The sequence below is a fragment of the Jaculus jaculus genome, chromosome 7 (assembly GCF_020740685.1).
Source record: "Jaculus jaculus isolate mJacJac1 chromosome 7, mJacJac1.mat.Y.cur, whole genome shotgun sequence".
NCBI classification, from domain to species: Eukaryota; Metazoa; Chordata; class Mammalia; order Rodentia; family Dipodidae; genus Jaculus; species Jaculus jaculus.
In genome coordinates, this window is record NC_059108.1 from 137,824,750 (window position 1) to 137,843,441 (window position 18,692).

Genomic DNA, 18,692 nt, shown 5'->3' on the forward strand with positions numbered 1-18,692 from the left:
ATCTTTATTCTGAGTGCTTTTATTCAAGCAAAAAAGGAAGATTCCCTAAAACTTCAGACATCTTAAGAGTTGATAGATGAAGAGTGAGTATTGAATTTAAAGGGTTCTCATAAATAAGTTTATTTCTCAATCTATGACATCCCAGATGTCAATCAATAGGAGGTTTTAGTTTTATCGTCGTTGGAGTAGAATGGAGCCAAAAAGTCTTGTCACCTCGCCCCTTTCAGGTTTGGATTCTCATTGTGATTATTGTTTTGATATTGGGAACTTCAATAAACCTAATAAGCATACTTACTTCTGCAAGAAGCATTAAAGAAATGCTGGGGGCATTCAAATAGTTTAAAAGTCTTCCACCTCATAACTCACTTTGTGTCCTATTAAGATCACGACTCAAAACTATGCAAAGCACTGAGGTCACAAATCTGATGAAGAGAAAGAGTCAGGATATACAGGCAACACCTAAACCGCCCGATCTTCCCGGAAGTGGAGCAGAGACGTTTCTGTGAACTCTTCCTCTTTTCTACCTGCCTGACAGGGGCCTTTCTTTTCAAAACTCCCAATAGTTAATAAAAGTGGTAAACAGAGGAGAGGATTCATGTATTAATTTACTACACATTATATTAAATTACTTTCCCCAAAGTTTGAAAAGCATTTCTTGAAAGCTGTTGAAGGTATTCATTTCCCTCCCCCCCCCCATCACAAAGCAAAATTCCACTGTCTTTCCCCCACCCCTCCTTAAAAAAAAGTTGTCGAGTTTTGCTTTTCTGTTACTGCAGTCCTGGCCAAAGCAAAGCCCTCTTTCTCAATGACGTCAAGATCTTTAGCAAGATTAGGGTTTCATTTCTCTATTGCAGCAATTAGCCAGGGAGCGAGTGTATAAAAGGCTTCGGGAGCCGCAGAGAGCGGCACTTTGCAGCGTAGATAGGAAGGAAAAGCCGGAGGGGGGTGGGCAGGGACGAGCCAGCAGCTCCTGGAGAAGGGACAGGGTGAGCCAGGCTGAGAGAAGCAAGCACAGAAAGTGTATTTAAAACGGAGTGAAGACAGAAAGAAAACAAAAACCCTTCCCTTAAAGCACATTTAAAAAAAAAAAAATCTTGCAATTCAAGACAGAAACAGGCTGCGTTTAAAGAACATAGACAATGAATCGCTAAAAGAAATTTTGCAATCTCTGCCACAGTCTCATAGGTGTTTGGAAATGAAAGTAGTCCCGTCTGTCTTTAACGGACTCTGACAGGGGTAACTGGATTAGGGACTGGCACGCCAGGTTTTTTTTTTTTTTTTTTTTAGCATCTAAAATCCTGAAAAAAAAAAAAAAAAAAAAGGCAGAGCTGGAATTGAATGGATTGATGGGAACACTCCAACAGGCGGGCTGGAGAGCCTGAACTTGGTACTTGGTTTTTGCCATTTCTGCTTCTTTGAAAGAGGAGACAACTTGGGACTTCCTTTTAATCTAGTTTTTCTCCTTCTCTCCCCACCCCAGCCTCACCCCACCCCCCCACCCCCTGTACCACCACCCTCCTTTTTAACCAAAAAAAGAAAAAAAAAAAAAAAAGAAAGAAAGAAAGAAAAGAGGTTGCAGGGGAGCCCGAGTGCACAAGGGCACTGACTCCTAAGGGGACAGAGACCATGGGTATCCTCAGCGTAGACTTGCTCATCACACTGCAGATTCTGCCAGCTTTTTTCTCCAACTGCCTCTTCCTGGCGCTCTATGACTCCATCATTCTGCTCAAGCACGTGGTGCTTCTGCTCAGCCGCTCCAAGGCCACTCGCGGCGAGTGGCGCCGCATGCTGACCTCAGAGGGCCTGCGCTGCGTGTGGAAGAGCTTCCTGCTGGACGCCTACAAACAGGTGAGCCGCGCCCACGGGGCTGCCCGTGGCCAGCAGTCGGTGGCTGCAAGAGTGAGGGCATAGGGCTCCTGGGGAGCGTTGCCAGGGCTGGGAACCCCCATCTGGGACCCTGCCCGGTGGTTACGTGTAAGTTTCCAGGTCACTTTCTATCTCTACCTGTTGCACAAGGTTGAGTTTGGGAGGGTGGGCAACCTGACAAGAAGTCTTGATTTGAAGGAGGACTGTTGTGACCTTGGCTCTGATTTGGTGGTTCAAGGCGCTGGTACGGTAAACGTTGGGGACAAAGTCAGAACATATTGGAGGAAGGGATAGGCTACATTTGATCCTTTCTTGCGTTTGGTGGAAGCTGGAATTCTGATGTTTTGCTTGATGGAAAGCTATGCGAGATGTACTGGAGAAGAGTTCAACTAGCATTTTCCCTTGGCTAAAACTGTCAGAGTTGGTAACAGAATGGTCACAAAAGGTGGAGGGTAGAGGTGTGAGTTCATGGCAGCAAGCCAGGTGCAGGTATCTACATTACTTAGTGTCCCCACTTACTAGGTATCAGTTTGGACAAGAGAGATCTGAGCACCAACTGTCAGAAACCCAGGCTTTGTATGGGAAACCAAATCTATAGATCTTTGTTTCTCAAAAGCAAAAATAAGTTGTCTTGGAAAGTGCAGAGGGCTCTGTGGTTCATCCTTGCTTCATGGGTTCTAGCGTTAGAGCAGAGGACTCCCTTACCTGTGGAAGGTGTACTCCTACCTGCTTTCCAAACCCACAGTAGGTGGTTTAGGTTTGGAAGTGAAAAATTGTGCTGCTCTAGGCATTTTGTTGCTGGGAGACATGTGTGGACCATTTTTAACTGAAATTTAAGAGGCAAAAAGGAAGATGTTGGCATTGGTTCTTGTCAGCTTGCTCCCACCTCCTATGTCCAGGTGACTTTAAAGGGCTCCCTGGAATTAGGAAGAACGAATGCACTTGGTGAAAGTTTCTGTGAAAGGAGACACTCTGGGTTTTCCCTCACGGCATCGGGAGACCTTGTGCAATGTCAGGAACGAGAGTTCGAGGGGAACAGTCGAGGCAGATGTTCAGTGAGTGCCACAATTTTTTAGACAGGCAGCGTGGTAGCAACCTTGATGAACACTTAGAACAATTGAAGGGAAAGGGAGCAAATTCTGCACAAACAAACACTAGCAAAATAAAGTTATATACCAGGAAAATAAAAGAAGTAGTAAAGAACTCAGGACAGGGCTGTCCCACTGAAAGTCAAAAGCTGAGAAAGGAAACATCTTTGATGACCTAGGGAACTGTCACCATAACTCATATCCTCACTGGCGATGGTGACCTGCAGAAGGTTTGCACGTCCTCAAGTCAAAGCAACCAAATAGCTAGATCTCTTACTAGCAAATGGGAATCCCTTTATGAGAAGACAAATGGATATTCGTAGTACTACTTAGTTAAAAGTGAGTTATATCATGCATACAGACCAGTGAGAAGTATGCACCAATGTATCCATGGAATGGCAAATAGGTGTGTTTTGTTTAGGGGTTGGGAATTTGGAGAAGAGTGGGGGAATACACATATGATCATATTAATGATAAAATTGAAATACATGCATATATCATATGTCATAGAAAACATGAAGTGGCAGTGATTTGAGCTCAGATTAAATTCACTGTTTGATGGGCGATTGACTGCTAACCAAATTTAAAAGCCACTTAGGGGAGGATTTTATGTATATTCACATATATATAATGTGAATATTATCTCTCAAATCAACTATGGGATGGTAATGTCACCCACAAACATCAAGTGAGGTGTTTTTCCCATTAGGGAGCTTTTGAAGTACAAATGGAAGAACAAACACGTGCCACTCTAATAAACTTGATTTCTTTTTCACCAATATATAGTGCTCCATTGTGTTGTAATACACTGTGGTTCACATTCCAGGAAACTGGAAAGAATGAGTGTTTTTTATTTTTTTAATTTGAGCATATGGTTTGTGTATTTCTCTGTACAGTGCTCTGTCTCCTAATTTGATTAGAGACCAAGTTCATGACTTTATGCTATTATATTTGCTTGTAATGATTTCTATGACGGCTATATTGTGCAGAAGCAGTCCCGGGAACCACATCCCCAGAGATGAGACTGGACTGGATGAGTGGTGAATGGAAATATTGAATTTGTATATTTTTCTGTCTCCAAGGATGGCTAGGGTAGTGGTAGCTAAGGAGGCACAAGAAGGTCACTCTGAACCTCTCAAACAGGTTGAGTCACTTTACTGAGCACTGGTGTCCCTCTGCCACTGTCTCTAGGTGTGGCTATTTCCGCAGATACTGGGGAAGGACTGTGTAAGCTGACATCGCAGGATCCCACAAGCTTGACTTGCACTGTGTGGATCCTGCTACCTCGGAGCCTGGGCCTTCCAGCATGAGGGGCGTGCCCACACAGGATGCCACTAGGCTCACTATTTGTTATTCCTGGTCAGTGAATGCCATCTCTTTGGAAAGACAGTGGGATAGTGAGCTTCATGTTTTACTCACACACAAGAAATTCAGGAATTAAAAATAAAAACAGAATTAATAAAAAAAAACTACATGAAAAAGTTTAAGGGAATTTAAAATTATCTTCACAGAGCAGCTTTCAGAGACCATGTGGAATTCTGTTTAACAATTTTGATGTCAAGTCTATAGCGATTCGGGAAAGGTCCTGAGTAAATAACAGATATTTGTTACTTCAGTTTCTTCAGTGTCATTGCATGTGAACACTGTACCCTTGTGCTGGTAGTCAGAGACTCAAAAATGCAACCAATAAGCAAACTGCCGTGTCTGGGAGCCTGGCTCTTACCTAAATGAAGTGTAAAAGTAAACACACACTATAGACGCTGACAGGCAGTTTAGTTTCTGCACGGTTAATATTGCAGTAGGACAGAAGACATGTTCATGTGAACATATAATTTGGGTTTTGAAAAGGGTCTCTTTAACATTCTCCTCCTTCTCTTCATTCACCTCAAGACTTCTGACACTCTTTCCTACAATGGGAAAAGAAATGAGTCTTTTAAGGGAGAAACTGTCCTGAAAGTACACAAAGTAGGCCATAGGCAAAGCAGCTCTGTCATTTGGATGAAACACTGGGAAATGGTAGGGTTTCAGAACTTTCGTTTCAAGGTACAAATCACAATGTGAATAACCAAACTGAACTCAGAAAAAAGTGTAGGTATGCTGCTCAACTCAGAATCATTTGGCCAATCTGAACAAGAATGGTTAGATCACTATTGAGTGATTGCTTGGCCATCATTGGTGTAGCCTGGTTATTATGTCAAAGAATTTGAAACTTCCTGATAGTTAATAAAAACCATTTTCAGGGCTGTGAGTGGCAAAAAGATCGTGTATATATTCCGCCACCTGCCCATCCCCCATTTTTATCATTTGCTTATTTTTTTACTTTTACAAAAGTATTTACTTATAATGAGAGAGAGAGAGAGAGAGAGAGAGTGAGAGAGAGAGAGAGAGTGAGAGAGAGAGAGAGAGAGAGAGAGAGAGAGAGAGAGAGAGAGAGAGGGAGAGAGAGAGAGAGAGAGAGAGAGAGAGAGAGAGAGAGAGTGAGAGAATGAGAATATGGGTACTCCAGGGCTCCTTGTCACTGCATGTACAACTGTGTGTATCTGGCTTTCCTTGAGTCCTGGGGAATTGAACCCCAGACAGGCAGGCTTTGCAATCAAATGTCTTCAAGCACTGAGCCACCTCTCTAGCCCCATTTGCTTTACTTCTTATCATGAGGACTATGTGATACTCTACCCAAAAGCCTTCTTGGGCTGCAGAAATGAAAACAGAGCAAACAAACCAAAAAACACAAGGTGAGTCAGTTAGAGCTAGTGATACACTCTGTTTCTCACTCACGCGATGAATGAGTGCTGGCCTTTCTCCTCTGGCCCGGCATCTCCCGACCCACATACCAAAGAGCATCACTCTCTTTAGTCACTGATCAGCCAGTAAAAGAAACCCATCCTCAGGGGACTCAAACTCTTCTCCCTGCTGTCTTTTCATACATTTGCTCACGTTCGTATCTCTGCCTTTTGCAACCTTCTAACTTGGCCCATAGATGTCCTTGTTGTAAAAACGCAAGGGCTTTATTCCCACCCTTTGTTGGTGTTGATATTGTATTCATGTTGAGTACAAAAAAAGAAAGAAAGAAAGAAAGAGAAACTCCACCATATAATGAAGGGCAACTGTGAATAGTGCAGACAAGAGGGATAAAAGTCAGTGATGATGACATCACATTTTACGTATGTCCGTTCTGATCTTTGCAAAAATAAAAGGAGTCTTTGCGAACATCCGAACTTCAAGACCAATTAGTGGAAATGGTGCTTCTTGTGTTTGGGCATTAAATACTGGGCAAGGGTTCTCTTTAGAGCGGCGACTGCTGGCAGGGAAAGAGGTACCGACCTAATTACTCTTCCGCAAGAGTAAAAAAAATGCCTTTTGAATGCCTCTTTGGCAAATATGTCTCATTAAGGACAAAAACCCAACACAAACCCTCAAAGAAGCAGAAATTAAGATGATAGGTAACTTGTGGCCAGGAGACTTTCTGTGCCACTGTGGGAAATTCAAACACAGTTTGGAAGTACCAGGGGAGAACTTGTTTTGTTAGGCTGCCTTATTGCAGCCTAAATGTTATTATGCGACCAACTTTATTTTCTTCACCATTTTGGCCCTGTCTCAAGAAATGTTTTGCTCTCTTCTATGGGTGAAGACAATGGTGATTTCCCCATCTCATACCAGCAGGGTTTCTTAAGCCAAGAAATTCTTCGTTGGAAACTCTGGACTAATGGAAATTGAATTTTCATTATGATCAGACACAAAAATGAGAATAAGCAGAAGTGTTGTTAAAGAACTTCTTTAGGGTATAGCAATTTTAAGTTTGCTTTTCTTTTAGCCAACTTATCTTCCATCAGGTTTTAGCAAAGATGGATAAAATTATGATGCTTAAGAAGATCGGCTACTGGTGTATTCATTCTTGGGTGCATGGGACATAGGTATATGTCTTTCTTAGTTTTACTTTTATTACCTGTTTATTTATTATTTTATGTGGTACTATGGATTGAACCTAGGGCTTTGCGCATGCTAGGCAAGCCCTGTACCACACTTAAGTTTTATTAATAGCATTAGTCTCATCTATGCATCTCTTTTACCCAGTGACCTTCATGAATAAGGTATTCATTTATGACTCTGGTTTTCAGTGGGGTCCCATAGCTATCCAGCAAAGTAAAGCAAATGGACTACATTTCTTTTATCTGCTGATCAGATGTTACAATGAAGAATAGACCAGCAACATTGGGTGTCAATTGTGGTAGTTCTCTGTGAGAGTACCCAGGACTCGTATTTCTGAATTATCTGCTTCAGGGAGCTTATCCATCACAAGAATATGACTATGTTCACTGCCAATCAAGGTTCTTATTTAATGTAAAATTCTTTACTGACCTAAGATTGTAACAGCTAGCATTTATTCAAACATTTACACAGCAACACTTTAAAAAGGTATCTTTCCCAGACTAACAAAATACTATCTCTCCCAATACCCCAGGGGCATTATATTTAGTATATTTCTTAATTTTTTATTTTATTTTATAGTATGTGATACTTGTTCTAATTTGTTTAAGGTAGAGAGTATAATTTCTGTGCTTTGGAAAGAATTCTGTGGCTTACCTATCCATTGTCTTTAAGAAGAGAAGCACACTTAAAAAACTTTCCAAGAAAATTTGCTATACATAACAAGAGGTCATCTGTGACCAGAGCATCAGGTTGGATTGTTCAGGTGAATAGTCGAGAATAACATGAGGATCAACTGGTCTGCTGGAGTGAGACTCAAGAGGACCCAGATCCATTTACCAAAGCCACACAGGGGTCCTAGGTCTGAGCAATGACTGCAAAAGGCAGATGGATACTTTCGCCTGCCATGGACCCACCATGCATGGATTGCTTTTCTCAACACATACGGGATGCTCACCGCCAAGAAATCTGTGCATCACCCTAATCTCAGTGTAGCCAGGTTTTCCTCTCCTAGCATAGTGAGGAATGTTGCATACACAATATTGTGAAATGCATTCCTCCTGGATTCATTATTACTCTGTGAAGGAAAGATCTAATGTGGGGTCTAGATTGCTATTCTCCACATGGATCTACAGAGAATTGCCAAGTGACTCCAAAGCTTCAAAGACCTTCAAAATGCATGTGTTTAAGCATGTAGTGTGCAATACCTCAAAGTATAGTGTAGTTCACATAAGATAATCTAGTGACAAATGGCTTATGAGATCTTTTCATCCAGTAGTACTTGCAAATTAGTACAATCAATACAAGTGATTAACTTTTTTTAAACAACATATTTTAAAATTTTTTATTTTAATTAATTTATTTATTTGAGAGAGAGACAAAGAGAGAGAGGGAGTGAGAGCGCATGTGCGTGCACTAGAGAGAGGCAGATAGAAAGAGAATGGGTACACCAGGGCTTCCAGCCACTGCAAACGATCTGCAGACCTATACACCACCTTGTGCATCTGGCTTTACGTGGGTACTTGGGAATTGGACCTGGGTTCTCAGGCTTTGCAGGCAAACACCCTCCCTAACCGCTAAGCCATCTCTCCAGCCCATAAGTAACTTCTTAGTTGTGGCAGAAACCAAACATATTTATGTAAATTATGTCAACAACTTTCTTTTCCTAGAGGGAAAATTATACCTTTAATCTTTCTTTTGGAAAACTAATAGTACCTGCCTCAAACCCACCTGGAAGGAGCAGGGGATGTGGCTCAGTTGGTAGCATGCTTGCATAGTGTGCTTGAACTCTAGCACCCCAAAACCCAGTTATAGAGGTGCACACCTGCAATCCTAGCACTTTGTAGGTGGATGAAAGAGGATCTGGAATTAAAGTCATCCTTAGCTACATGGCAAGTCCAAGGCCCACTTGGGCTGCATGAGACTTCTGTCTCAGAAAAAAAAAGGTCAAACCCACTCTGCGAAGATTTTTTGAGATGGGAAAGAGCTTTGATTTTTTTCCCCCTAAGTTAAATGAGATACCTTTCAATATTAACAAGGAGCATCTGAATGAGAGCCCCTGAGAGCTGTACATCCATTCACACTGTTCCTTCCTCGGAAATTCACTTCTAAGTGGTTTCAATTAGCAGTGTTATATGTGGCTACATTTATATGAGAGAAATAAGTCAATCCAGGAGCAACTGTTTTGTAATATTAAGGATAGTGTATAAAAATCAATTGTACCCTTGTAAGTTGTCCCTAATGGTACTGGCTTTGATTAAACCATCGTAGGGGGAGATCCAATTGAGTTAATTCAAACTGAAGTAATTGGCTCATTCATATAGCCTGCTTTTTATTATCAATTTACGGATCCAAAGGCCGGTAACTTTCTTTCAGTATTCTGTGTTCAAAGTGAAGAGGGCACACAGAGTAATTTTTGCCAACAACTCCTGTATCTAACTATACCCTTCAGAGGAACTTGGTTGGGAAAGCATATGGTTTGTGACTTTCTAGACAAAAGAGGAGAAGCAAACAAGAACATATGGAAAATGAGAAATTCATAGTAGGATTTTGGACTTGTTCTGTGTTTGATTGCTTGCTTGCCTGTTTGTACTTTTCAGTGGAAGCTGTGAAGTTCTAGTTATGCCATTCATAATGTAAGCCGTGGTGATGGAAACTGGCAGGAAGGGTATCATACTGGGGAGAGCTCAAATCTCTTCTATGACAATTTACCTGTATATTTACATGTGTATTTATATGTATATTTCTATGTATTTATATGTATACATATATAAATACATAGAAATATACATATAAATACACAGAAATTCCTAGAAAGGGTGGAATTGTGTCTCACTTGTGCACATGGTGGTGGTGGCGATGGTGATGCGGTGGGGTGTGATGATGGCAGCACCAGCCACACGGCGACGTGCATCATGGAAGCTCCTCTTATCATTATCCTCCAACACCTATAGAAGGCAACCATACATTATCATCTCCATCTCGTCGGCGGGACAAGCACTAACCAGGTTCAGGTGGGTTCCGTGCTGTCCAGCTCTGATCAGACACAGAGTACACTGATGTCCTTGTGCACTGGCTAAGATTAAAGAATTTTGCATCATGGTGTCTATGAGGCTTCAGGTCTTGCCTGAATCTTTTAGAATTCAGAGTGAGACAGTCTGTCCTAAAACCTTGATAATTTGTCTTAAAGTAGAGCTTTTGCTTGTAACTTTTAAAATGAAGTTAATTAATCATTTGTTCCATAAGCGCTTGCTAAACTCTGACAGAAAAATATGGGTAGTAAAGCATCTCCACATCTACTTGATTACAAAGAGTTCTCACGCCAGGGCTTTCAATACCGCACAGAATGGCCATGACTACACAGAATGAACAAAAAAAAGTTTTCTACTTTCCTTTGAGCACCCTTTACCTGCCATGACTTTATGTTCTTAACTGAAGTCAGTATCTATTTTTCACATGCTCTGAAAACAACACATTTTATTAGAGCTAACTTACCTATTTAAAGGGAATGGAAGCAGTGATGTGTTTAATGTGGTAATCTCTCATTATGTTTTTCTTTTCTCATGACCAGGTGAGGTTGGGTGAAGACGCCCCTAATTCCAGTGTGGTACATGTGTCCAACCCTGAAGCAGGTGGACATGGTACCCTGGAGAAGACAGTTGATGGAGCTGAATGCCACCTCCTCGACTTTGCCAGTGCAGAGCGCCCACTGGTGGTCAACTTCGGTTCAGCCACCTGACCTCCTTTCACTAGGCAACTGCCAGCCTTCAGCCAGCTGGTGGAAGAGTTCTCATCTGTGGCTGACTTCCTGCTGGTCTACATTGATGAGGCCCATCCCTCCGATGGCTGGGCAGTGCCTGGGGACTCCCCTCTGTCTTTTGAGGTGAAGAAGCACCGCAATCAAGAGGACCGGTGTGCAGCTGCCCAGCAGCTTCTGGAGCGCTTCTCCTTGCCACCCCAGTGTCGCGTTGTGGCTGACCGCATGGACAATAATGCCAATGTAGCTTACGGGGTGGCCTTTGAACGCGTGTGCATTGTGCAGAGACAAAAAATTGTTTACCTAGGGGGAAAGGGCCCCTTCTGCTATAACCTTCAAGAAGTCCGGAGTTGGCTGGAGAAGAATTTCGGCAAGAGATGAATTTTAGATTAGCTGGTCAAAGGTATGATTGCAATAGATCTTATTATTTAAAATATGTAAAAGATATTGAGAACTGAATTCAATCTTCAGCTGAGTCCTGTTGCCTCACTGAAAGACAGGAATTTACCTGTCAGAAGAACATAGCCTCTAACATCTCAGTACTTTCTTCAGGACACACATGACAGTGGGCTAAATAGTAGACCCACTACCTCTCTTCTTAGTGAAAGGCTCCAGGCTGCAGAGCAGGAAATCCTGACTGACTGTGGGTTCATTCTTCCTTGAGAAAGAAGCCATTCTCCTGATGCCCACTTTGAGACCAGAAGAAACAGTTCCCCAAATCATTACTGTCGGGGCCGCTACCATCTATGTGAAGATAAACTGGATTGTTTCTGCTTAGTCATCATGGATAAAACCTACTGGAAAATTCCGAAATTACAATGTGACCTTGAAGCCAGGCCATGTGGTCAGGTCCATAGTGTTGAATGTGCCAGCATGCTTCTAGCCAGCAACATTTTGTACCAGCTTTCATAGCCCAGAATTCCCAGATGTAACTGCAGACACCCAGAATGGTATCTTTCTGTGTGTGTGTGTGTGTGTGTGTGTGTGTGGTGTGGTGGGGGTTGGGAGGGGGGTAAAGAGATTAGAATGCTCATTGGAAATGTGGCGGATTGAGAAAATACTACAAGAAAAATTGTCTTGACAAGCCAGGAAAGAGGAAGTAGAACAATTAGGGTATTTCATAGCATTTCACCCAGAAGCTGTAGAAAGTGAGACTAATTTGTTAACCACAAAACATAGAATTATGCATAAAGCTGGAAAAAGAAACAAAGCTTGTCTAAAAATAGCATAGTGGAAATACATATGTAATCCAGGCATTTATCACATGCTCCAAGGCTCAGAAGAAAAGGGGGATTGGCTAAAAAAGAAGAAAAAAATAATTTTTATTAATGGTGGTTATTTTGTGGAAATAATTATGAAAGATGCATGCGATGTACACACTTTCAGTGGTGACTTATACCTAGTGGTATCTGTTAAAGGAAAAACCTGTGGATTTGGTGATGCTTTTCTGTTTCTCCCTAATTCTTGTAGTTAGGATACAGCTTCACTCAGTCTTAGTCTCTATAGCATCATTTTTTTTTTTTTTCTGAGTGTTGAGTAAAGTGTGTGGGAGACTGGCACCCTGGCCATTTGGTCATAGCCCTGATTTTTTTTTAATCATAATTATTTTTTTTAAATTTGTAAAGATTATCTAAACATAATATGTGGTTATATTGAAATGTACCATCATTTGTTCTTATATCTAGTCTGTTAACAATTGAATCATAAATTGTAGTAAGAAAAGTCTAAAGACAAAAGTATTTTAATTTAAGGACTCAAAATGAGGAAACATAGGAACTGGGCGCGCATGAAGCAAGGATACTGTTTTTACAAATGGGAGCAATAAACCAGTTGCACCGCTAGATGGTATGTTGTTTAGATACTAGAACACCCCTCAGACTGATTTTTATAGTAATATGTAAATCTTCTAGCATTTTACATTCTACCAAAGAACTATCCACGAAGAAACAAACCAGATTACAAGAATGTAACATTTTCTAATTAACTGCTGGAAAGTAATTTTGAGACTAGATTATTGCAGATTCCTCAATTGCCAAATTGTCATCAAGGCTTATCAATGTTCCCACTGATTTTTTACCTTCAAAATAATGTTGAGATTCTTATGGTATTCCAGAGAAACAACATTTAAAATTGGTTTCACACACCCACATCATTGTCTGCCAATGACCCTTTTGTTGTGCATGTGTGGTAATGGAACAGGATGTCAGAGAAGTGGGTGGGGGGATGAATGTTGGCTAATGCAATGCTAGTCATTTGAGAAAAAGGATGATGGAAAAATCACCCAGTTGTGCTCTGTTTTTAAAGAAAGAGAAGGTTGTATGTGTGTGTGCATGCAGAAAATTCATCTCCTGGAGGATAGTCCAATGGAAGGACGAAAGAGAGAAAGTAAACTTAAGAAGACATAGGCTGACTGCCAGGGAGAAAGATGTGTTCAGGAGGACATGCCAGAGACCATGGAAAAGAAGCTGTTGGAGGGCCAGTGGAGAAAATGGATTGATGCAGCTTGGGAATCCTGCAATGTATAGCACGGGTTGGTCTTCCCAGGGTATGATAAGCCTGTAATTATGTAACCTGTTTGTGTCAATATAAGCCTGAATGATTTCCTATGATGGGCTCTTTATAAACTTAACAAGTCACCTTTGAGAGACAACAACAACAACAACAAAAATCAGTGTTTGGTTGATATGCTCAGAAGCACTATTAGATGGTCAATAGCCACTCACCTATCATACCTTTTATAATTATATTTCTTTGAAGAGCTCCAGTTGTAACTCTCCCAAGGGAAAGCATATTACTGTATAACTCTCTTAACTTACCGTCTCCTTCTTACAGGCTGTGCATACATGAAGCTATCAGATTAGCCTCTTAAAGTGAATTAGCTTGTTGAATATTGAAACAATCTCTAAGAAATTTTAGAAATTATCATAGCATCTGGTTTCACTCAAACATTTAGTGTTTAAAAGATGTCTTGGAACCATTCAAAACTTGCTCTATTTTATTGCTTAGGGAAAGTAATATTGACAATGACTTTCTTGACTGGGCATGAATGAAATGCCCGCACAGATTGAAATGCCTGCACAGCAAATGTCAAAGTGTTTCACACGGCTATTAAAATGAAACTCACCTCCTTGGAGGCAAAGTCGTCACTGTTCTTACTTTGTGTAGTTAAAGTGACAGCCACTTAACTTACATGACTCCCTCCAGAAACATTTTAGACTTTTGTCTTCACCTTATTTATAGAATGTGCCCTTGATTTTTGGTACTATCCATTTCTAAGTCATCTATGAATCCATAGGTTGCACAGTTACATTTTTCCAATATCCAAGAGATGCTTATTCTCTGATTTGCCTGAGTGTATTGCACCACTTGGGTTCCTGAATAAAAATTATAAAACATGGTAAGGTCATGTGTGGGTGTACCTTGCTGCATAAAATACTGGAGGGGCAGGTTAAAGACAACATGTATGCCTGTCAAACAATTGTCACATGGGTATCATCTGCCCTTGGCATGCTCAATGGCTCTGCCCACAGCAGGAGGCATTTGCTGATTCGCTGAGTTTCCCATTATGCAAATCATAGGAGGGTCAACCTGTGCATTTGTTCCCCCTGACCTCTGACTGATGGCTTGGAAAATCAGTTTAATTAGAATCCCTTGGCCATTGCAAAGAGGAAAACACAGACTGATTTCTGTCCCAGTGAAAATCAGTGAAAACTTTTACAAATGTCCACAGTTCTTTTGAATATGCCCAATGTCATCTCTTGCACCAGTGAGTGGAGATTGACTGCCAGTCTTTTAATTTTAGGAGCTTTTTTTTTGTCATTTTTTAAAAATGATATTTCCAAAAATCAGAACAATAGTGTATTTAGTTCTAGCCCAACTTCCCCCTTTGCCTTAAACATAGAAGGAAAACTCACTCTATATGTTCTTTCAGAATGGGGCATAGGTACTAACTGCTGACCAGGATGGCCCTGGTCTGGGTTCTGTCCTGAATCCCACTATGAAAAGAAAGGACAGAGGCTGACAGAGACAGGAAGTTTGCTACCTGGGAAGAATTAGCCTTAGAGATGGCTGGACCTACTGATTTGGAAAGATTTGAAAAGGAACTTACTTGTATTTTGAGGATGGCTGCTTACTTCCTCAAAGTCATCTTAAATGACTTTAGGATGAGCAAAGCTTTGGTGTACTTCCCCACACCCTGTGTTGCAGATAGCACCAGAGACAAGGTCTCACGCCTGACAGACTCCGCTCTGTTCAAGGTGAGCCTGAACCAGCAGAAAGCAAACATGGACCGATATCCAAACAGGGCTGCTCATGCAAGCTGGGGCTCGCTGACTGTCTTGGGCAGCAGCACCAGGGCTCCAGAGAGTTTATTTAATATTTACTGAGACTTCGGAGACCCAGCAGCTGTTTAATGAAGTCACTATTTTGGCTGAAACTGCCCTCCCCCATCTGTCTCAGGGGGGGAGAAAAAAAGCAAACAGGTAAACACAAAAATGAAAGGAGCCCACAGAAGAGGATGGGAAGTAAATAAAATTCTCTCAAGACTGCTCCAGACCATATGACTGGTCAATGTGGATTTTATGTGTGTCAGGATTGGGGGATGTGAAGACGTAAGTACCTAGTACTTTATTACCAAAGCAACGAAGAGATATTGGGTAGGGAATGTTGGCCAGTTTTGTTTAGGTTTGTATCACATTATCACCAGACTCACCAGCCCAAGTTACCGGGCCCCCAAAGAGGGAGACAGAGATGTGCAGAGGTTAGTGGTGTGCGAATGATAGCTGCTGACGAAAGAGGCCTCCACTCAGTCAGTGGTTGGATGTGGTCACATGGCTTCTCCTCTCTTCATCTCTGTCTCCTTAGCAAGGAGGACATTCAGGCTGTGGTGAGAAGAGTACTGGGTCAATGTGGTGAGAATGTACGTGTCAATCTCTCTGCTTCTCACTTGCAGAAAACAGAAAAGCTTTGGGGATTATTCAGTAGAAAGAAAGAGTGCTATTATATTGGTGCTGAGTGGTATGTGTGCTTTTACATTTTTTTTCTTGTACTTTAATAAACTTTGAATAAAAGAATAGAGTTACTCTTTGCTTCTATTTGTTTATTTTTAAATTACTTTCTAGACCTTGCCTCAGGCTGGAACACATTCGTGGTTGACAAGGGAAAGAGAATCCATCATTCTAATATTTATTCCTTGGTATTCGTGGGCAAATTCGTGGGAGCCAGAAATGCCAGATTATTTTAATCTCATGCTGCGTGCCAAAGTCTTCAAGGAACTCAAGACAAGTGAAAAGAAAACCTTCAGATACTTTCCATATTTATGAACAAGTTACACACAGAATTCATGGAAAGGAGCCTGAGTGTAGACACTGTAGAGTGAACTTTTACTTTGTTAAATTTATATTCCAGGTTTTCTAAGGGCAACAAACTATCAAAGAAGTAGTCTAAAGCAGCCCATACAAATGTATACATATTCATGTATACACATATATTATTCATTATGTGATTAGCAGTGTGTTAATGTGTAATGAAAACATTTGAACACATGTTGATCAAGAGAAGACAAAATGAAGTAAATGTCAGATGGAGGCACAGCCTGCTAAAATCAAGAATGTGGAACATTGTTAAGCCCTCTTTGTTCCCCAAGAAAGTTAGCAAGCTGAAGGACTAGTGTCCTCTGAGACTCTGAGCTGCCTTATGATTCTTTACACATAATTTCATTAATACTTGTAGCTTCTTACATAATATTCTAAAAATCACCACTTTGACAATTGTCTGTTGATTTTCATTTCTGTGCAGGGCCCTGAGCTAGGAGCATATGATGTGTGTATAAAGACATGACATTCTTAAGAGTTCTACTGTGGATTCATCAAAACCTTGCAAGGGACAAATTCAAATTAGTCTAAAAGGAAAAAAAAGGGAGTTTATTGTGTGATATAGCCATTCCCTGCCCTGGGAGAAAATTTTCCTCAGAAACAGCTTAGGTGCAGGGACATGAAGACTGAGAGCTTGCTAGGTTTTTCTGACAGGATTCTCTGGCTGGACACTGCTGAATATGTGTAAATTCTAAGGCAGTTCAGGTGTAGTGATCTTATACCCAGGGAAGCAGTTGGACCAGACAGACTAACTTGTTTAATATGCCCACTTCAATGGCAGGGATTTGGTCTGTTGCTGAATTAAGAGAACAAGAAGGGCCAGGAACATTCAAAGAAATCAAAAGCAAACTTTTGACTTTTTTTTTTTTTTTTTTTGGTGGGTAAGGATGATATGAGGATTGAACCTAAAGCCTCATGAATGTTAAATTATATCCCAGTCCTCTTTTAACTTTGTATTTCAAGATAGCGTCTTACTAAGTTGTCAAGGTTGGTCTTGAATTTGTCAGGTTATTAAATTTGGGGGCATTGAGTTGTTCACAACGTCACTTTAAGACCCTCCTAAAGTTCATGGTATGTGTCCCTTCTGTCATTTCAGAAACTAATAAATTATATTTTCTCTATTCCTGTCTTGGTTAACCTGTCTAGGGGCAAACCTAATTTGTTGCTCTTTCCTTTCCTTTTTTTTTTTTTTTTTTTTTTGGTGTGTGTTGTATGTGTGTGCATGCATGTGTGTGTGTGTGCATGCATGTACATGCTACAGTACATATGTGAAGATAGAGGAGAACCAACCTCAGGAATTAATCTTAACCCTTAACCTTCTGCTTTGATTGAGGCCGCATGTCCTGTGTTCGCCAGGTTAGCTCACCCTGAGCCTTTGGAGGCTCCTCCTGTCACTGCTTCCTATCTAGCTATAGGCACACTGGGGTTAGAAGTACTCATGCTACTGGGTCCAGTTTTACATGGGTTCTGGTAATGCAAACTCAGGTACTCACACTTGCACTGTGCATTGTTTTTACCCACTTAAAACCCTTATTGGCCTTTACACTGACCCACCTTTTCCTTGAGCTTTAGCATTTCATTTTATTACTTTTTACTACTACTCTGTAACTTTTCCTTCTTCAATTAATTTTTGTGTGTGTTTCTGTATGCAAGTGGTGGTTGACCTTGGGTGCTTTCCTTAATAGCTCTCCATATTATGTTGGTTTTTTTTTTTTTTTTTTTTTTTTTTTAAATTTGAGAGAGAAAAAGACAGAGAAAGAGAGAGAGAGAATGGATGTGCCAGGGCCTTCAGCTACTGCAAATGAACTTCAGACAGTGAGCCCCCTTGTGTGCATGTGGGACATTTTGTGCTTGCGTCACTGCATGTTTGGATTATGTGGGACCTGGAGATTTGAACATTAGTTCATAGGCTTCACAGGCAAGCACCTTAACCATTAAACCATCTCTCCATCCCTCCATCTTATTTTTTGACACACGGTCTCTCACTTAACGTGGAACTCACTGATCCTTTGTATTAGCTAGCCAGCAAGCAATTACCCATGGAGCCATTTCCCTATACCCCTGTATTTTTCTGATATCTCTCTCTCCCTCCCTCTCTCTCTCAATCTCTCTCTCTTTCCCCCTCTCTCTCTGTGCAGGTATTCATGCAGACATATGTACTAGGTTTTGGAGACTGGAGGACAACCTCACATGTCATTTCTCAGGAGCCACCCAGTGGTTTGAGACAAGGTTTCTCACTTGCCTGCACTCCCAAAGTAGTCTAGACTTAAAGGTTAGCAAGTCCCAGAGATGCTCCTCTCTCCACGTCCCCAACGCAAGGAATGTAAGTGTATGCCACAACAGCTGGCTTTTTTTTTTTTTGTTTAATGTGGGTTCTGAGGATTAAATTTAGATCCTCATGTTTACAAGATAAAAAATGAAATATCTCTCCAGCCTGCATATCTGGTTTCTTACAGTAGATATTTAGAGTTTAAGATCTCCATTCTTTTCTAATATGGGCATTTAATGTTGTCAGTTTTCTTCTACACATTGCTTGCATTACATCCTATAAGTATTGATTTTTTTTCCTGTTAATTTAGTTCAAAACATATTTTAATTTCTTTTGAGATTTCTTCTTTGATCCATATGTTGTTTAGAAGAATAGTTATCTAATCTTTATGTATTTTGGGATTTTCCAGTTATCTT

At 40.9% G+C, this 18,692-nt stretch overlaps 1 protein-coding gene across 2 annotated transcripts; it reads left to right on the forward strand.

Annotated features, from left to right (window-relative positions):
• Nucleotides 1–1,567: 1,567 nt before the first annotated feature.
• Nucleotides 1,568–15,715, forward strand: Dio2 (iodothyronine deiodinase 2). Of its 2 annotated transcripts, none has more exons than XM_045155109.1 (2): nt 1,568–1,848; nt 10,450–15,715. In XM_045155109.1, exons 1-2 carry the CDS (start codon nt 1,627–1,629, stop codon nt 11,026–11,028), a joined length of 801 nt encoding a protein of 266 aa, XP_045011044.1. In that variant the 5' UTR covers nt 1,568–1,626; the 3' UTR covers nt 11,029–15,715. The 2 variants fall into 2 exon arrangements, with proteins under 2 accessions (XP_045011044.1, XP_012803392.1); XM_012947938.2 differs by having other exon boundaries at nt 10,450–11,016.
• Nucleotides 15,716–18,692: the final 2,977 nt, after the last annotated feature.